This window comes from Onychomys torridus, unplaced genomic scaffold (genome assembly GCF_903995425.1).
Source record: "Onychomys torridus unplaced genomic scaffold, mOncTor1.1, whole genome shotgun sequence".
NCBI classification, from domain to species: Eukaryota; Metazoa; Chordata; class Mammalia; order Rodentia; family Cricetidae; genus Onychomys; species Onychomys torridus.
This window is the reverse complement of record NW_023412870.1, coordinates 828,805-849,136: the sequence shown is the minus strand read 5'-3', so window position 1 is coordinate 849,136 and position 20,332 is coordinate 828,805. Positions and strand designations below refer to the sequence as shown.

General features: G+C 38.9%; 1 protein-coding gene across 1 annotated transcript; it reads right to left on the bottom strand.

Moving 5' to 3' along the window:
* Positions 1-5,266: 5,266 nt before the first annotated feature.
* Positions 5,267-6,217, bottom strand: LOC118576028 (olfactory receptor 2G3-like). Its single transcript, XM_036176430.1, has one exon. It carries the CDS (start codon positions 6,215-6,217, stop codon positions 5,267-5,269), a length of 951 nt encoding a protein of 316 aa, XP_036032323.1.
* Between the last annotated feature and the right edge of the window lie 14,115 nt (positions 6,218-20,332).

The window sequence follows — 20,332 nt, the reverse complement described above, 5'->3', positions numbered from 1 at the left end:
CCCATTTATCCTATTATTCTTCATCTTTTTTCTCAGAGAAGATTCATATCTACCGCATATCTTTATGCTTTTTTTCTTTCTTTTTTAAACAAAACCTCTGAATCTAATCTCCATGCTCAGCTCTTTTCCTGACCATTAACAATTAACAACTTGTAACCAACCATCATAAACAATGACAATATCCAAAACTCATTAAATGACCAAAAACCTCCCATCCTACCTCTTGGGAATGTGGGCATCGTTTTCTTAAAATTACTTCCATCTTTAGGGGATCCTGAAAAGAAAAATTTTGGGTTAATTTTCAAGTCTTGTATCATTTGTCCAGCTGCTGCATAATGAGAAATTGCAGGGCTTGTTTCAAGTCTGTTCAGGTAGTCTGCCAGGCTGGATCATCTCAGCTAGCCATCTCAAAATTGTCCTAAGTAGTTTGTAGTCCAAAGTTGATCTTTCCGTGGTGTTAATCAGCTTAATGGCTTTACCATAGTCCATGTAGCATCATCAGGCACATTATCCCAGCTAAGCATGTCAACAGGAGAGATCACCTGCCTGCTAGCCACACTGGAACAACAGTTGCACAAATGTTATGAGAGTAACCAACCACTTTTTTAATTAAGAAAAAAATTTTAATTTGTTTTACATACTAAAAATTCCTTCTTTCCTGCTCCTGCCCCTCCAGTCTCCCCCTCCCACACCAACTCCTATTCCCTCCTACAAGAAGGTAAGGCCTCCTATGGGAAGGTACATTTAGTAGAGGCAGGTCCAAGCCCCTTCCCCTGCCTCAAGGCTGTGTGAAGTGTCCCATCATAGAAGTGGGCTCCAAAAGACCTGCTCATGCACGAGGAATGGATTCTGATCCTACTGCCAGAGGGCCCCTTAAGCAGATCATGCTACACATCTGTCTTTTTGAAACTGGATTATGGAGCCCACATCTGACTGTGCTAAAGGAACATAGAAATAAAATTACTCCTAATGAAAGAAAGAGATAGATACATAGATAGATAGATAGATAGATAGATAGATAGATAGATAGATGGATGGAGGGAGGGAGGGAGGGAGGGAGGGAGGGAGGGAGGGAGGGAGGAAGGAAGGAAGGAAGGAAGGAAGGAAGGAAACTCCACCCACCAAATCTGCCCTTCTGAAGTCATGAAGAGATAGCTGTTTCCTAAGACAGACAAGCTGGGGTAGTTAATCACCACCAATCAGATTTTTAAAACTGGAAGAGTTCTTAGAGACAGAAGGAAAAAGACACCAATGAGCAATACTAAAACTGTAATATTTTTATTGCTAATATACACTCAAATTCAGAATATGCTAAATATTTAAAGATGATATGCAAGTATATCAACATTAAATACAAAACTATTAAATGTTATAGAATAATTTTAATATATATGTAATATAAAGATAAATTATAAGAACATTCAAATTATGACAGCTATATAGATTTAAAATATACTTTTTGTTTCTTGCAATCAAGTTAACTTAGCTTAAAGTCATCTGTTATAATTAGATGGCAGGTTATTTGAACAATTATCAAAATGGCTTTAGTGTCAGTAATTACCTAGAATGCAAACAGATAAAATTATTTGGTATAATATACAGATTAGGTAGATAACTAAAAAGAACAACAGGATCCATCTGTAAACTTAAAGGACTCACTTGATTTGTGGCCACATTTAAACATTAGAAATGAAGGGTTAGGCTGGGTGGTGCATGCCTTTAATCCCAGTACTGGGAGGCAGAGGCAGGTGGATCTCTGTGAGTTCAAGGCCAGCCTGGGCTACTGAGTATTAACAAAATGTTGTGTAAACCGGACATGCAGTACCCATAAGAAGGTGACCACTGAACTTTGCAGGAGAGTTGGTCCTTCAGGTTCCTGCTTTGCAGAGGAAACTGCCAGACATTCTACAGGACACAGAGAGGAGCAACTGAGAGACTCAAGGCCTATAGGATGAAGATAGACACCCCAATGTTGCAGAGGAACTTTGAGTAACTGTCCAGGTATCCAGAGGTCTCTGTCATTCTGGAGTTTTGAAAGTTGCTTACAATGCATTTTCTGTTTATTTAGGTAATATTATATCCATCTGGGGTCTTTGATATGGTTGAAGACTAGATAGTCATAATTTTCCTTGGTTATGATAAAAGATAAATTAAAACTGAAACTTTAGACTCACAAGTATAGCACAGATGATAAAATATTTTCTTTAATTTTGCCAAATGCAAATAGACTAGATATTGTAACTGTAATTCTTCCTTGATAACTGTTCTCTTATATGTAATTTTACTATATTTAAGTTAAAATCTTCCTTTTTGATTAGACAGAAAAGGGGAAGGGCTGTGGAATGTCATTCTGTATGCTGTGAATACGTGTTGCTCTGATTAGTTGATAAATAAAATGCTGAATTGGCCAGTAGCCAGGCAGGAAGTATAGGAAGGGTAAGCAGATGAGGAGAATTCTGGGAAGAGGAAGGCTGAGTCAGAAGTTGCCAGCCAGACACAGAGGAAACAAGATGTGAAAGCAGAACTGAGAAAAGGTACCAAGCCATGTGGCTAAACATAGATGAGAATTATGGGTTAATTTAAGTGTAAGAGCTAGTTAGAAATAAGTCTAAGCTAATGGCTGAGCAGTTATAATTAATATAAGCCTCTGTGTGTTTACTTGGGGGATGAGAGTGGGAGAGATTTGTCCTGACCACTGGTGGGGACACAGGAAAACTTTCAGCTACAGTCTGTAGTTTGTTTGAAATTGACTAACCAGCACAAACAGTCTCCAGGATAAATAAAATTTAAAACAATTTAGAAACTATGTCTTAACTAATAAAAATAATGTTAAAATTATTAAGTATCTTCTCTGATCACTATATAGCAACACTAGGAATCAATAATAGGAAAATCCTTGTAATAGTCATAAACATGGAAGTTAAACAGCATATTCTTCCAACCACCCATTAGCCAATGGAAAAATTACAATGAGAATTTTAACAAAAGGAATGAGAGGAATCAGTGTGTGTTCACACATGTGCAAAGTGGTCTAAAACAAATTTAATAAAAATTATTTGTACCCAAAACAACAACAAAGAGGGAAGCACACCATAGCAAAACCTTAGGGACACATCAAAGACAGGTCTAAGAAGGAAGTTGGTAACAGCAAAGACCATCAAGGGGACACATCAAAGATAGGTCTAAGAAGGAAGCTACCAACACCAAAGATCATCAAGAGGCATAGAAAGTGCCTCAGCTGTTCAGAGTACACACAGTTCCTGAAGAGGACCGAGTTTTAGTCACATTTTTCTCAGTGCCCAACTGGAAAATTCCAGCTCTAGGGAATTCAATAACTCTTTGGCTTCCACAAGCATCTGTATGCATGTGCACATAGACACATATATGCATTTATAAAGTATGATAATATTTTAAATGGGTTTATAAAAAACTCAAGAAACAATCACAAGTGAAGCCTCTGCAAATGTCAAGTATTCATGGCTGAGCCCGCTATTTTGGGCTGCTGATCATGCTTTCTGAATACTGAATACTTCATACTGTCTCAATCCTACATCTTTGTAGTAATTTTAAATCAGAAATGAAAGTGCTGTAATTTTGTTTAAAAAGTGTTTATCTATTGAGATCTTGGTACAATATCTTCCCTTTGATTTTAGTTAATAATGTCTGTGTAGCAACATCAGGCATCTTGGACTCAGATAGAAGCACTGAATAGTGGGTAAACTCTATTGTAAATGTGATGAAAATACCAGCATGTTAGCAATCTAACTTTATACAGAACAGTTCTAGAAAAATTTCTTCAATCAATTTCAATATTCAAGTGTATTTTTAGTGATATTAATGGATTATTTAATTTGATATTTAAGTGTTAATCAGGCAAAATTAAAGATAATTGGGGTGACTTTTAAATTTAGATTTATATGGCTTTAAGAAACACATTTTCTCCTTAATTTGCCCAATTTGTAGTTTTATAAGGGTTTTACCTCTGCTTTGCCTAGCTATAGAAATCCAAAGGAACATGCATTTCACATTATTTAAACATTTAAAGAATTTTACAAACTAACTACCATAGGCTGAATTTGAGATCTTATGAATTCATAATCATTTTATAGTTCCTCAAATTTTATGTCTGGTTTTGCCTGGAAGGGATTGGATTTCTAAGATCACATGATTTAAAAAACAACACAAAACACCAAAGAGCGGCCAGACAGGTTGATCGGGATCCATCTCTGGTGCATGGGCAGGCTTTTAGGCGCCAGGTGCCTGTGGTATGACACCTTGCACAGCTTGGTGCAGTAAGGAAGGACTTAGACCTGCCTAGGCTCAGTGTACCGGGTTCTGCTGACTCCCCATGTGAGACCTTGATTTGAGAGATGTGGGGATGTGGGGTGGCTTGGTAGAGAGGGGTAGGGGGTGGGGGGAGGGGAGATCTGTGGGTGGTATGTAGAGTGAGTAGAATATTTCTTAATAAGGAAAAAGAAAAAAAAAGAAAAAACCCACCCAACATTGCAAATACTGAAATCAAAGCTCAGGAATCACCACCCAATGGACATAATTTGATATGTAAAATTGAAATTTTAGTGAAAATCTCATTTAGCAAAAACACAACATGTGAAATACAACAAAACTCCACTAGGAGAAGACCAGAGCAGAGCAGGGCAGTGAGAGGAAAAAAAAAACACCCAGGTGTCTGGCTTAGACTAGGGCATTACCAGGAGACCTTATTCCAAGGATACAGGGAACCATATATCATTGGGTTCACATGAACACACAACTAAAGAATTCTGCAAAGATGTCTAGCTAGCTGTAAACACACATTATACAAAAGAGATCAACCAATAGACATACTTACTCTAGACATACTTACTCTAATAAGATAGAACCAGAATTCTTTTTTTTTTTTTTTTTTTGAGCTGAGGATTAAACCCAGGGCCTTACACTTGCTAGGCAAGTGCTCTATCACTGAGCTAAATCCCCAACCCAAGAATTCTTGATAAAAGAATGACTATAAGAAAAATAAAATTGATTGGAGGATCTTGACAACTGCAAATATTGTTTTCAGTTTATTAGATAATCTGATTATCAGGAAGAAAGCAGATATCTGTCTAGATGGGACATCTCTGAGTTCAATAACTAGGGAAGTGTTTTTATTGCTGGTAGCTCTCCAGAGAGGCCTGAGTTTGGTTTTGGATCATCTGTGTCAGGGTGACCCTGGGTAATGCATCTGGATCAGCATCTTCATCTTAGTGGGAAGAACAGATTTATATCTCTACTTCCCAAGAATTTTCTCTCTGGTGTTATCTTTTCTCACCAGCCTTTTCAAAGCCCCCTTCACATCTTTGTTTCTTAAAGTGTAAATGAGGGGGTTTAGAGTAGGAATAACCACAGTGTACAAAAGGGTGATGAACTTCCCTTGACTATGTGCATAGGAGCTATTGGGCTGGATGTAGACAGCAGTGATTGTGCCATAAAATAGCACTACTACTAGCAGGTGGGATCCACAGGTTCCAAGAGCTTTACCCCAGGTTAGAGCTGACCTTAACCTCATCAGTGCTTGGGCAATGTACCCATATGATACCAAGATGAGTGTCAGGGGAAGGAGGAGCAGCACCAAGGAAGCCATGAAAAGCTGCACTTCGTTGGCATGAATGTCTACACAGGCTAACTTGATCATGGCAGGAACTTCACAGATGAAGTGATAAATCCTGTGGTTCCCACAGCGAGGCAGGCGGAGGGTGATGGTGCCCTGAATCAGTGTGTTGCCCACTCCACTCAGCCATGCGATTCCTGCAAGAAACTGGCAGAGCCGCGGGTGCATAACTGTGGCATAATGCAGTGGCCGGCAAACAGCAGCATAGCGATCAAAGGCCATAACTGCAAGGAGGACACATTCAGTGGAGCCCAGAGCCAGGGACACATAAAGCTGAATAGCACAGCCTGTGGCAGTAATTGTCTTGGCTGGACCATGGAGGTTCCACAGCAGTTGAGGAACAATGCTGGTGGAAAAGCAGATATCAACAAAAGAGAGGTTTGTAAGGAAGTAGTACATGGGTGTTTGGAGCGCGGAATCCAAACAGGAGACAAGGATGATTGCTGTGTTGCCTACCAGCGTCAGGAGGTAGGAGATTAGCACCACCACAAAGAGGATCTTTTCAAGTTGTGGCTGATCAGAGAAGCCCACCAGGATGAAATTGCCACCTGAGCTGTTGTTGATTGTCATCACTCTGGAGGGTGACAAGTGCAGAAATGCATGTTAGATAAAAAGGAAATTGAAAGGGATCAGAAATCTGCATCAGAGACATGGACCCTAAAGGTGGAAGATGGGATATGTTCTGTATAAGAGGCAGGCAGGAAGGAGATGGAGGAGAGAGAGAGAGAGTCAGAGAGACAGAGGGAGAGGGAGAGGGAGAGAGAGAGAGAGAGAGAGAGAGAGAGAGAGAGAGAGAGAGAGAGAGAGAGAGAGAGAGAGAGAGACAGAGAGAGAGACAGAGAGAGAGACAGAGAGAGAGAGAGAGATCATAGAATATAGAGAGCACTGAGAACTGTTAAAGGCACAGAGCTACACAAAGAACTACAAACTAGGGAATGAGAGTGGGAGAAATTGTCTTACCCAGGGAAGAGCACACCAATTGGTTAACCAGTCCCAAATGGTCAGTCCTGAAAACACATACACGTAACATTATACAGTCTGATCAGGATATATGTACATATAGATATATAGACACAGATATTCCTAAATGCATGCAGCAGTTGTTGGGAAAAGGCCATAAATTTTAAAGAGAGCAATGAGTAGTGTATGAGAGGCTTTGGAGAAAGAGAAGGGAAGGGGGAAATGACATAATTATATATCATCTCAAAAGGAAAAGAAAAAAATGTTTTTAAAATGTTCAGAGCTAAAAAACAGACCATGTGTGAACTACGTAATCATCAGTGACTGCTCAGTTTTTCCAAGTTGTCTCACTTGTTCTTTCAGGAAATTCTCCCTTTTCTTCCTCAACAGAACTTATAAGATTATCCACAAAACATAGAGAGATGTCAAATATATAAACAGGTTCTTGGTAGGTATCCCATTCTGTCAGTAGGAAAAGTAACAAAGATGCAATTGGGGAGAAAAAGTAAAAGAAAATGATAATGCACTTCTCTACCTGAAATGTATATTTGTAAACACCATGATAAGAACAAACAATACAACCATGGTGTTTTAATTGTTTGTCAGACATCATGCATGGGTTAGTTTTCTGCTAGTATTATTCTTATAATATAAAAGCAGGTAGTCTGGAGTATTTTAGCCATCTATATAGAGTACTCTTGTTAGTGTTGAATAATTTTAGAGCCTTGTAAAATAGTTTTAGACTTGTGTGTTTTATTTTTATGTTATAGTAACTAAGACTCAATTTTCACTTTAAATACCCCCTTTGCACTTGTGGTTTATAAACTATTTTCCTTGTTATTGTAACTTCATACTGCAAAACAATAGAGGATATAAGTCCAATTGATTTATTACTTTATTTAGATTTTAAAATGTTTCTTTGTGTATATTCATTGTACAAAGTACTGCACTGCATGATGCCATTTTCATACAAGTGTATATTGTATATTGAACAAAAACCTTTAATTTCCCATTTCATTTAGTTTTTATCAAAGATATTTTATGAATATCCTAGATAGAAAGCCTTATAGATGGCTGTAACCCTTCATTACTTGCCCTCATATAGCCATAAAGATAATATAAAAATAGGACACTTACCAAGGTAAAGTTCATTTCTAGAATTGCCAATTTCACATGCTACCATTTTATTCATTCTCTGCTCAATTTCCAGCCTCCTTTCTGTTTCAGATTGATATCCCAGTGTGTTATAACAATATGTTACTTCTCACCAAATCAAGTTTTAATTTCTTTATTCATCCTGTGTTTCCTTCTCAGATTATTTTAGTTATGCTTACCAACTTCTACCCACCTGTTAGTGTTTATTTCCTGGGCATCCCTCCTGAGACCCTGAGTTGCTTTGCTTGTAACCATATAAATTTACACATGTGCCCATTTCACAGAGCAGATCATATGTCCTAAAAGGAGATGAAAATGCTGAATAAATAGAAATGTTTCTTTTAAATGTCTTTTTAAATATGTAAAATGAATAGTTATTGATAAACAACAGGATAGACATAAGTGTAATTTTGATAAGTTGCTACCTTTACCAGTCTATTAAATTGTTATTCTCTCTTTTTTCCTCTTTTAACTAGCAACATTGTTTAAAGCATCCATTAAATAAATGGAGTGATAAAATAGTATATAATGTTTCTTAAATGATCTAATTCAAAGTTAACATATATGTATGCATGTATACATCTATTGTCATCCATATATTGAAAAAGATATGTATTTTTCCCAACTTTATGCATGCTACATTGTTCATTCAAGGTACTTGAGTGTCCTTAGGAATTGTGTGAAACCATATTTTAACATTATAATTCCGTAAAATAAGATTTCCCAGAAATGTTTGTGTTTTTAAGGTAGCTACTATATATTGTGTATGCAAGATTTTCCTCTAATATAGCCATCATGTCCAAATGTATTTATGCAACTCAACCTTGTTGAGGAAAAAGAAGATATGAGCATTTTAATTTACTCACATTTTAAATATAAATATTTAATAAGGAAGCAATGCTTACAATTCTCTATAATTTTCAGAAAATACAGTGATTTAGAGTCAAGGGAACAGGAGTAGTTACCATGCATACACACAAAATCAGAGAGGCGTAGATCTTCTCCTCAGCAGAACATGTATATCCAACACTATTGCCATATTAGAAAGGACTTCATATTTTTAATAAATCTAAGTCATAAGGAAATTCTTCAAAATATAGAAGCGTTCTTTCTTTGTTTGTCTATCTTTGCTTTTTCTTATTGCTGAATGTATGTTCTTCAAATTTAAGGTAACTGTAAAATATAAATAATTTCAAATCCAATCTTTAGTGAAATTTAATTTACTATATTATTCAGAAATTATTAAACTGCTTAGCATGCCAATAGACATGTGAATTATTAGTTGAGTTATCTAAAATAAGCTGATTTGGCAGTTGATGAAAATATTTTCTTAGCTAGAGTTTGTACTATGGAGAGACAAGAAAAAGAAAAATATTGGCTATTATTTCCTCACCTCTGAAAATTTTGTCCCCTCATTCTTCCAATTACTTTCATAGGCTGAAAAGATATTGTTTTCCAGAAACATAAGATTCTGAAATGAATCTTTGAATCCAAGGCCAAATATTAGATGTCAGTGTTTTGTCCACAGCCAAGGGATACTGAAGTGTGTTTCTGCAGCAGAAATGATGTCAGCCCAAACTGGGACCTGGGGATCCCTGTATTCCTAATAGGGCAATTACCACCATGCACAATAGTGACCAAAAGCAAACTATTCTGGGAAAATGTATTTTAGTCACTGATTCTGCACAGGTAAATCTTTAATATGAGACATTTCCAGGCTCTCAAGTCACATGCTAGACTAAGATTGTGAAGAAAGTGAGAATAAATTTCTCACTCTGTGAAAATCTCAAGATTAGATACCTGATTCTCATGGAATCATCTCCTCGATCAAGATTAGTTGTCTCTGTATAATCAGAACATAATCTTTGAGATCTCCTAATCCGAGTAGAGATGAATATATGACAGGTCAACCATTGTCCTAGGGATGGATTTTCATATGTGGATTTTGTAGGAGAGAAACTAGAGTAGATATTTTGACAGTGTTATCCACATTCTTCAATTTTTATAAAAGATTCTGTGGTCAATAAGTTTGAGAGGCCTCACATATAAACCTCTTAACTCGTAAAGTTCATTGGTACTTCTTTCAAATTCACAAAGCAAAGCACATATGCTAGAGTTGCTTGAGACTACTTTGTTTCAAATCATTTGCCTAAAAGCTTGAGCAATACATCTTAAGAACTTATGTAAAACAGATAGTAAGACAAGTGTAGAGAGACATCATCACAGAAACATGCATTTAAAAATGGAGAGGGCACTGTCTTATTGATGTCAGTCATAAATTAATGCTAATAAACATACAAACAACATAGGTCTCATGAAGAACATGGGCACAAACACAGACAGTCCTTCTCTTTGTTAACTTTCTGGAGAGCCTAAAAAAAAGAAGACTCTGTTTATTTGATTTCATATCTAAAACAAACTGAAAACAGGTATACGCATTGGAGAAGAGGTGTATTGGCAATGACCATTGTACACACACACACACACACACACACACACACAAAAAAAAAAAAAAAAAAACAAAAAAAAAAACAAAAAAAAAACCAAACAAACAAAAAAACCTCTCATGTTGAGACAGTTTTAAGGAATGTACCTCTCTAGAGCAGGAATGAGACATTAGATCACTGTTAGGTAGGGTCTAAGTTGGCAGTAAGTCTTTAATGCGTACATACATTCAAATAAGCTATTAGGCACTGGGAAGTTTTGACCCATTAATTAATAGCTGTTAACTGTTAGATATGCTCCTGTTGCCCTAGGTTACTTGAGTCAAAAACTATGATGGCTAGTTTGTGTCAACTTGACACAAGCTACAGTTTTTTGGGAAGAAGGAACCTCAATTGAGAATATGTACTCACCATATCAGCCTGCAAAAAAGCCCATTGTACATTTTCTTGATTAGTAATTAATGTAGGAGAATACAGCACATTGTGGATAGTGTCACCCCTTGACCGGTCTTGCTCTAAGAAAGCTGGCTGAGAAAACCATGATCGAGCAAGCAAGCCAGTAAGCAGCATTTCTCCATGGTCGCTGCATTAATTTTTGCATTCCAGGTTACTGCTTTGAATTCCTTCCCTGACTTCCTTGATTATGTGCTGACTAAAAATTGAAAGAAGAAATAAACCCCTTGTTTCTCAAGTTGTTTATAGACATGATGTTTCATGTCAGCAATAGAAACCTTAACTAAGACAAAGGTTATAAGCCAGGCAGCCAATTGGATGCTCATCATGGCATGTCAAGACTGACTGCTTCAAACATTGATGCCTTCAAGAAGCCACACAAAAACTACACTGGCTTACTGCTGAAGTGCAATGTCAGCTCCAGAAGGTATTATGATAGTAATGGCTGCCTCAAACAATCTGAGCCAGACTTTGCCATCACAGGCCCTGGTGAACTTCAGATACTACTCATTCTTAGAAATTCTCAACTCAGGCCATAGAGGGGAACACTTCTCTGCCAGCCCAACAGCAGGCCATGATTGATCCAAAATCAGTTGTTCCTATGCAAGGTCCATCTAAGAATTTCCTCTCAAAACCTCTTTTGCTATCCCAAAGACTCTGAAAGTTTATGTGTTCACTTGAATTTTTTTCCAGGAACTGTGAAATTTTCTCCCTGACTCCTTGAATGATTCAATATCTTTCAAAAGTGTCTTGTCCTATTCCAAGTGGTTTTGTAGTTTCTGTACTTTCTATTGATTTCTAGTTTTATTGTACTATAATGTGATATAATAAAATAAATTAACTTTTATGTTTTTTAATATTTCCCTTATGTCTTAAGATGCACAAAGTCCTAGAAACAAAACCTACTAAAGCTGTTTAATGTAGAAACATAAGATCTGAATTTACCTGTAATGGTTGCATAGACTATATTGGTGCTCATTTACAACAGAAATAAAGCCCATGAACAGATGAGTTCTTTGATGGATTTTGTCAACTATTAAAGATAAATGCTGCAGGATGTTCTGTATGTCAAATGTGTTGCTCGAATTGGTTATTAAATAAAACATTCATTGGCCAGTAGCCAGGCAGGAAGTATAGGCAGGACAAGCAGAGAAGAGAATTCTGGGAAATAGAAGGTTGAGGCAGAGAGACACCGCCAGCCACCACCATGACAAGAGAGATGTAAGGCACTGGTAAGCCACAAGCCCCGTGGCAACTTATAGACTAGTAGAAATGGGTTAATTTAAGATAGAAGAAGTAGATAACAAGAAGCTTGCCATGGCCATACAGTTTGTAAGCAATATAAGTCTCTGTGTGTTTACTTGGTTGGGTCTGAGCGACTGTGAGATTGGTGGGTAAAGAGAGATTTGTCCTGAATAAGGACCAGGCAGGAAAACTCTAACTACAAAGAGAAAACTCTAGCTACAGATAAATACTTTCAAACTCTTCCAAAAGATAGTAGAACATGGACTATGCCCCTCTTTTTTGTTGCCCAAATCAGGTCAATATTATCTCCTTGGTGAAGCCAAACAGAACTCTCTTGAGAATAAAACTCAAACCAGCATCACTTGCAGCAAGGATAAAGCAATAACAACAACAACAATCACTGACCACACAGTACTAGGGACTGAGTCAAGCAAAATAGTAAAATAATTTACATACTATATGGTTTTTCTAAGCTATTGATAGACGTATGATATCAGTAACACACAATTATTGCAGATGGTGAAGATTTCATTTCATAAAAACAAAATATTTTCAGGATTAAAAAAACAGATGATAAATTAGTAACAGAAGGAAATAACCAGCATCTATGGCAAACCCTCAGTCAACACACTATGATTAGATTGAAAACTTTATTCAGCTATCACTAGCATGATAAGAATATAATACTCATCACATTAACTCAAAACTTGGAGTGCTTAGGAATGATTAAATGCTCTGGTTTGCATGATTTGTTCTCTAGGAGACCACATGTTGTATCTTTGTCATCAGTGTGGCAATGTTGATGCACCTGAAAGATGATTAGGCTATTGAGACACTCCCATTGCAGATGGAGAAATTCAGATGTTCTGTGCTAGAACTATTTCTCAGGAGAAGGCACTGTTGCAGAGTGAGGCTCCTCTGCACAGAGCTATTGCCCTATCCATACGGACTCTCAGCAGAGCAATGAGATGCCTCCTGAGACTCACCAGTGAGGAAAGACTGCGAGTCTCCTGGGGAGAGTAAGATGAAAAGACTCAGAACACTGAAGGATTTTAGTATAATATGCTAAGGGTTCATTGTTTTCCAGCAAAGGAGAAAGTGTGGATGTGTCCTAGGAGTAGTGAAGTGTGTGTGTGTGTGTGTGTGTGTGTGTGTGTGTGTGTGTGAGAGAGAGAGAGAGAGAGAGAGAGAGAGAGAGAGAGAGAGAGAGAGAGAGAGAGATACAGGGGGCATTGCCTTGAAGAACATGGTGCTCTCTCCCTCTTGAGACACAATCTTCTTGACATCAGGCATGGTTTTTCTCTATAACACAAGCTTTTCAGTACAACGCATCGATGAGTATGGGGATGGTGTGTGTCCCCTGTACATTGTAAAGAAAGGATGAAGAGAAAGCCAGAAGTGGATAATCAGAAGCAGAATTCACCTAATCTCTTCAAGTACTGTGACTGGAGGTAGGTGCCACAGTTAACTATCAAGACTAGGCCTGGGGGAGTGAATTAAAGTATATAAAAGAACATCTGATACTCAAAACATTTTCCATTCTAGTTACTTATTGTCTCCTAGTTTTAAGGCTACTAAAGTTTGTGCAGACTTGAGCATCCCTCTTAGAAAACAGCTGTCTATTGTTGTCAATCCCTTGTTTCATGGTAAATTAGAATTCACTTATCACTGTGATGCCATGTTATAAGGTACATTGCAGTTTAATCAAGTGATCCCACCCTTTCTACCAGGTTGACATAAAGTATCACTCAGCTGCATTAGTGGTCCTTGGTGAAATGTGGTGAAACTGGGAAGTCAGGGGTGAGCCTCCTGATAATCTTTTCCTGACCAATCTACAGAAACTGTGTGTGCTATTACAGGATTTTAGAAACCCCTATTATATAATAGTGAAACTCTCACTTCCTGATAGTTTCTACATATAGACACCGCAGTGTTTCCAGATCAGTATGTAACAGTGTGTGATGACTTTAAAAGATCAGATAAAGGACCAAACCCACCAATGAATATTTCTAACCTTGTGACACCAGGGGAAAATGAGTTTGTTCAACTGTATCATTCACAAAGCAGAACCATGTAGAGTGAGCTTGATTTGGGTCTCCAGGCTGTGTAAGGTATCATGCAAAACCAAGACTGTGAGATACCAAGATACTCTCATGTCATGCACCATCTCTTGCATATATCCAGTTGCCAATAAAAACACACCTGGTGGTATAAACCTCCAGACTTTATGAGTGTTTAGTACACACTTTACTTTATGACACTGAAGGTCGACATATAAAATAGAGCTGATTCTTGGTAGGAAACCATGGATTTTTTCATACATAATACATGAGAAATGACCCATCCAGCAGGTCAGGTTATTCGAGGGTCTCGAGGAGGGAACCACCTGAAAGCCAATGGGGGCAAGAGGAGAAGGAGAACAGGCTAATAAAGAAAGACAGAGTCAGTCTGAGTCACGTCAAGGTCTCGTTTATTGGTAGGATGCTGCAGCTTATGAGCAGGATTTCAGGCAGGGAGGGGGAGCAGGGAAAGGAGAGTGGAAAATTTTGAGAAGAAGTCAGGGGGGTCAGGGTAGGGGTGTTTTTGGTCCCAGGCTCTTGCAGCTGGCTGTTTAGAGTTTATCCCAGGTGGCATACATTTTTGTGGTAAGGCCAAGGACGCCCTGTTTTTGTAAGACTCCATGAAGCAGAAAAACTCAAGACATAACAGTCCTGGGTCAAACAGTCCTGGGTCAGTCTCCAACAAATTCCCCCTCTTTTCTTTAAAATGGACCACGTTTATGATTGAGCTTTAAGAGGTCTGGGGGGTCTGAAGGAATGGCTTCTGGAGGATCACAGGGGCCCCGTCCCTCTATGCTATGAGAAAAGAGGTCTGGGAGACAATATATCCCCAGATTCAAACACTACAGGCATCCCTGTGGTGCGGGAATCAGCGGACCGTGCGGTTTTTCAGAGGGAATGGAAATTGATAAGCACTGAATGTTAGGCTGTTACCGCACAACCATTATGCAATGGGGCATGTAATCCAGGCTCTCGGGATATTAGGGCACCCATGTCCCCAGCCTGTGCAGTCACAGCTGCACTCCAGTCATGCCTGGAGCTTTCCCTCACACAGGGGCGGCCTCGCCTGAGTCGAGGGGTCTGTGTGGGGCATCTTTATCATGGTCCTAATGATTCCAAGGGATGTTAGGACCCGAGGACACTGAACCTGAGTCTTTGAGGGGGCTCCTGGCCGCTCTCCTCTGTGTCTAGTCTATGATAGTGAATTGAAATACGCTGTGGTAAGGCCGAATCAATCTGACTTTTGATAAATCGAGTCAGCAGCTGAAAAGACCAGGGGCCAAAGGTGATGAGGAGAAGAAAAATAATCAAAGGAGTTAACATGGTGGGTAACAGGGTGGGGAACCAGGGGGATCCTTGCAGCCAACCTTCAAACCATCCGAGCTGATTTTCAAATTCCCCTTTTCTCTGAGCTAGCCTTTCCCTCAATTTTTCCATGGATTCTCTGACAACACCAGTATGGTCTGCATAAAAGCAACATTCTTCCTTTAGAGCGGCACATAAGCCTCCCTCCTTCAGAAACAACAGATCTAGACCCCTTCTGTTTTGTAGTACTACCTCTGAAAGTGAAGTGAGTGACCTTTCAAGGGCTGAAATGGATCTTTCTATAGCCTCTAGATCGGTGGTCATGGCCATTTGTAACTGCATCAGGTGGTTGTTTTGTACGAGAGCGGTGGTTCCTGTACCAACTCCAGCAGCAATGCCTCTGATGCCTAACAAGAGGGCAATAGTCATAGATACAGGCTCTTGAGTGTATCTGCCCCTCTGTTCGAAGAATTCTATCATTGAGCTTTCCTCATGATATGTGACACGAGGCCACAGCTGAACAAGTACACAGAATTCATGGGAGTTATTAAATATTTGAGCAGACACACAGGGGGTTAATCTGGTGTTGCAGGCCCAGTAGGACCCATTGGGTGCCTCAAGATAGTAGCTTCCCTTGGTGGGTGTTATTGTCTGATTGCAGAGATGTTGGTGAGTCGATGGTACCATACCTAAACAGAATCCCTGCCCTGAGATTTCAGAGAGTGTCAATCTATGACGGTTAGTTTGGCACCTGCTGCTAGGCGAGGAGAGGTTGCTGGCAGCAGACTGAAAGGTGATTCCTTCATAATAAGGGGGACTGGGAGTAAGGCAAAGCCAGCAATCCAAGGTCTTATCTGGACTTGTAGTATTTAAGGCCATATATGCCCCTTGTATTAAGCTAAACAGTCTATTATCTGTGGTCTGTGGGGTAAAGGAGGTGGTGTTTGGTAGAGAGGAGGAGAGGGAGCCAACCGGAGTGGGTACTGGGGTAGCCGCTGCTTTGGCTGGGGCTGGGAGCTTGCCCAGAGCTTTGGGGAGGACTGGATTGGGTCCAATGGGGACAGAGTTAAGATTTTCTATTTGTAATTTTATTTTGAACGTAACTCCTGGGTCCGAGCCTGACTGATACCAACGCAGGCCCCAGGTGTGCCTATAGCCCAACCTGAAAATGATTTTCCTTTCTCAGGAAAAGAGATGTTGAGGGGAAGGGACAGTCCCCGCATAAGGGATTGTGGTATATTGTTCCAGTAACATCCACTGGTCCCTGTATAGACCTTGTTATAATTTTGCTTAACAGTTATCAGGTCCCAGGAGGATGAAGGGCACCAGTAGGCACTTCCAGTTGTTTCGCATCCCCATGAGGCACAGAAATATTTTTCAAATCCTCCACATTTATATGCCTGGGCAGGATTTCTACCATCTCTGGGACAGACATAAAAGTCAGACTGGGCAAGTCGACAGCGTGCAGTGGGACTGCTGCATCCAGTGTAGGCATGCTGACTATGAGGGGAACTACCATGACTTGTATTTAACTCGTTGATACCTTTATCCAGGATGTCCCAAGTATCTAATCCCACAGCCAATTGACAAAAATCAGGGGTCAGGTCTGGCCACCATGACAAAGGGGCATGATTGGCAGATGTCTGCCAGACCTTTTCCCCAGTTTGGGAGATGACCTGCCAAGTGAGTCTTTTAAAAGCATGGGGACTGGCCTTGGCCATAGAGATGGTGGTCAAAATTAAAAGAAAAGGAAGAGCATAGAGGCGGGTTTTCCTGGTCTTGAGGCATGCTGAGAGAGTGATGAGAGTACTCATGGTCCTTCTCCTTCCTTGGGTCGCAGGGGTACCTGCAAAAGAAAGATTCATGTCTCAGGGATAATTCCTGGACCCAAGGTTATTATTTATTTTTAGGGGACCCTTTTTATAGAGTTGGGTTTAATTAATCTTGCGGGCAACCAGCGGGCCCCATTTTCCTTGGTGTCATAGATACATGCAGACCCTTTCCCCCAGATTAGTACTGGATCTGGGCCACCCCATTTTCCAGTGATGGGATCTTTCCATAGAACCTGGGCGTATCCTGGGCTGGTCTCTGGGTGCCAGTGCCATTTGGCTGCGGACTTTCCCAAGCCATCCAAGGTCAAGAAATTCAACGCAAAGAGGGCATGTGCAAGCAACATCCTTTGGTTTCCTTTGATAGGGAACAAGGTTTCCTGTGAGTTGAGTTTACTAATAGTGTTCTTTAGGGTTTGGTGAGCAAGTTCCACAATGCCTTGTCCCTGTGGGTTATAGGTTATTCCAGTGACATGCTTTATTCCCAATTGCAAGCAGAATTGTTTAAATCTATTGCTAGTGTACCCTGGGCCATTGTCAGTTTTTATACATTTTGGCTGTCCCAGCACAGTGAAAACATGTAGCATATGGTTGATGACATCCTTAGTGGCCTCCCCACTGTGAGCAGAGGCACTAATAAACCCGCTGAAGGTATCGATGGTAACATGTACATATTTTAGTTTTTCCAAAGAAAGCGACATGGGTGACATCAGTCTGCCAAATTTGTCCTGGAACAAGCCCCCTGGGATTTACCCCATAATGGGGCTCGGGCAAAAACATTAGACATTTTTTACAGCTTTTGACAATTTTTCTAGCCTGCTCTCTAGTGAGTGAGTACCTTTGTCTCAAGGTCTGGGCATTAAGGTGGTGTAATCGGTGGGCTTCATGGGCAGCTGCGATCTGGTCTTGTTCTATAAGCAGAACTAGGGGCGAGCATGTAACACCATCTTCAAGTTCTTTCCCTAGTGCTAGAGGTCCAGGCAGTCCAGTGTGAGCATGAATGTGCCCGATAAAAAAGGGCTTTGATCTTTGGCGAATCAATCTCTGAATTTTTGAAAACATCTCAAAAGTTGGAGTGTTTGGCTGAATTACTGGCACCATTTCCAGGACCTGCAGAGCTCCCACAACATATCTACTGTCTGAATACAGGTTAAGGGGACATGCCTCAAATGCTTCGAACACAGCTAGAGCGGCGTAAAGCTCCACCAATTGGGCGGACTTAAAGGGTGTTTTTATAACCCTTTGTTGCTGGTTATAAACATATGCAGCTTGACCATTCTTTGATCCATCTATAAATACTGTGCAAGCATTGGGAACTGGCTTAGACTTTGTATTTTTAAGAAAGAGAAAGGGGGTAAAAGAAAAATACTGTATCATTAATTAAAACCATAATTTCTTTTCCTTTCCAAGTTTCAGGATATAAAATTGGTGGATCAGGAACATAGGCCCAATAGGTTTTATTCTAGTGGATGGTCATCAGCAACATCAGGATCAGCATCTCTCTGCTTCATATACTGCACCAATCTTTCAGGCAACCAATGAGTTTCATTTCCATCTTGTGAGAAAACATAAGCATGCCCTCATCTCCATATTAAAACAAGGTTGGGGCCCTTCCATAAGCCAGTACAAGGATCTTTACATTTAACTTGAGCAAATTTTGTGGTGGTGCCTTCATGCCAAAATCGATCAGCTGCAGATTTTCTAGCAGCATCCACATTAAAAAATTTTAAAACTATATTTAAAGCATTATGTGGTGACTTGGGGTATAACTCCCCCTGGTTTTATTTATTTATTTATTTATTTTTATTTTTGAAGTTGCAATTTTAGACTTCCATAGGCTCACTCAAAAATACTTGTCCTTGAGGTTTATAAGGAATACCTTTTTTTAATGTTCAATTTGTCATTGAGAACAAAACTGATAAAAAGCTTTATCAATATATCCAGATCCATCATCAGTTTTAATAACTTTTGGTATACCCATATAGGAGAAACTTTTCAGGCAATGAACAATTACATGCTTAGTAGCCTCCATTAAAAATCCTGAATAAATATCAATTGTCATATGCACATATTTTAATTTTCCAAATTTTATAATATGAATGACATCCATTTGCCATAAATGATTAGGAAGAAGATCTCAAGGACTGTCTCCAAAGTGAGGTACAGGCAAATATTGTGGACATGTAGCACATTTCTTAACATTTTGATGAACAGTTAAACCAAAATTGTTAAACCAAATTGTTTTCTTAAGCTTTTACTATTTTGAAGATACAAAACATGTGATTGCTGAGCAAGCTCAGCTAGAGACAAAGTGATCAGCTGAGTAAATTTAATCAGCTAAAGCATTACCTTTAGCCAACAGACCAGGAAGATTTGAACATGCTCTAGTGTGTCCCATAAAATATGGCAATTTACTTAAATGAATGGCATCCTGAATTAGTTGAAATAATATTCTTATTTGCTCATTAATAGTTTTAATATAAGAAACAGTTTCTATAGCTTGAAGAGCTCTATAAATATATTGACTATCTATATATAAATTAAATGAATTAACTTTAAGAACTTGAAAAACCAACAGCTCAACTCAACAACTTGAGCTGAATCAGGAGTAGTTTGAACTAGATATCCTTCATCATTAATCACATAAGCTGCTTTCTCATAATCATTTTATGTCTTTAAGATCATTATCATCTGTGAGACTCTTAAATTGCAAAGTTTACTGTCAGAGCAAGGTGCATTCTTGTGTATAAAAGTATTGAGGTGCAGCTTTAATATGTTATTAAACATTGTTTTTAGATCTTATCTTTTTAAATCTTATTTTTATAGCATGAATTATCATATAGAAATCTACCCCAATCCAAAATATTTGAGGATTGTTGCCTCCTTAGTCTAAAAGGAGATACAGTGAACAGATTCTTTAACCTTATTTAAAGATTGTTGCCAGCCACATGGCTGCCCACTTCAGGATAAGGTCACAAGCCAAGATGGAGGAAGACCATGTGATTGCTGTTTAAAATTAAACAATAGTTACATGCACATATACATACAGTTGGATCCAACTTTCATTCATACCCATAAGTCACATACATATCCATATATATATATATATATATATATATATATATACATGTATATATTTTTATTTTTAACATAAACATTTTTTAATGAAGAATCATCAGCTATTTTTTTAAAAATGAAGAAAACCAGAATTAACACAGAACATTGCATAGGCAT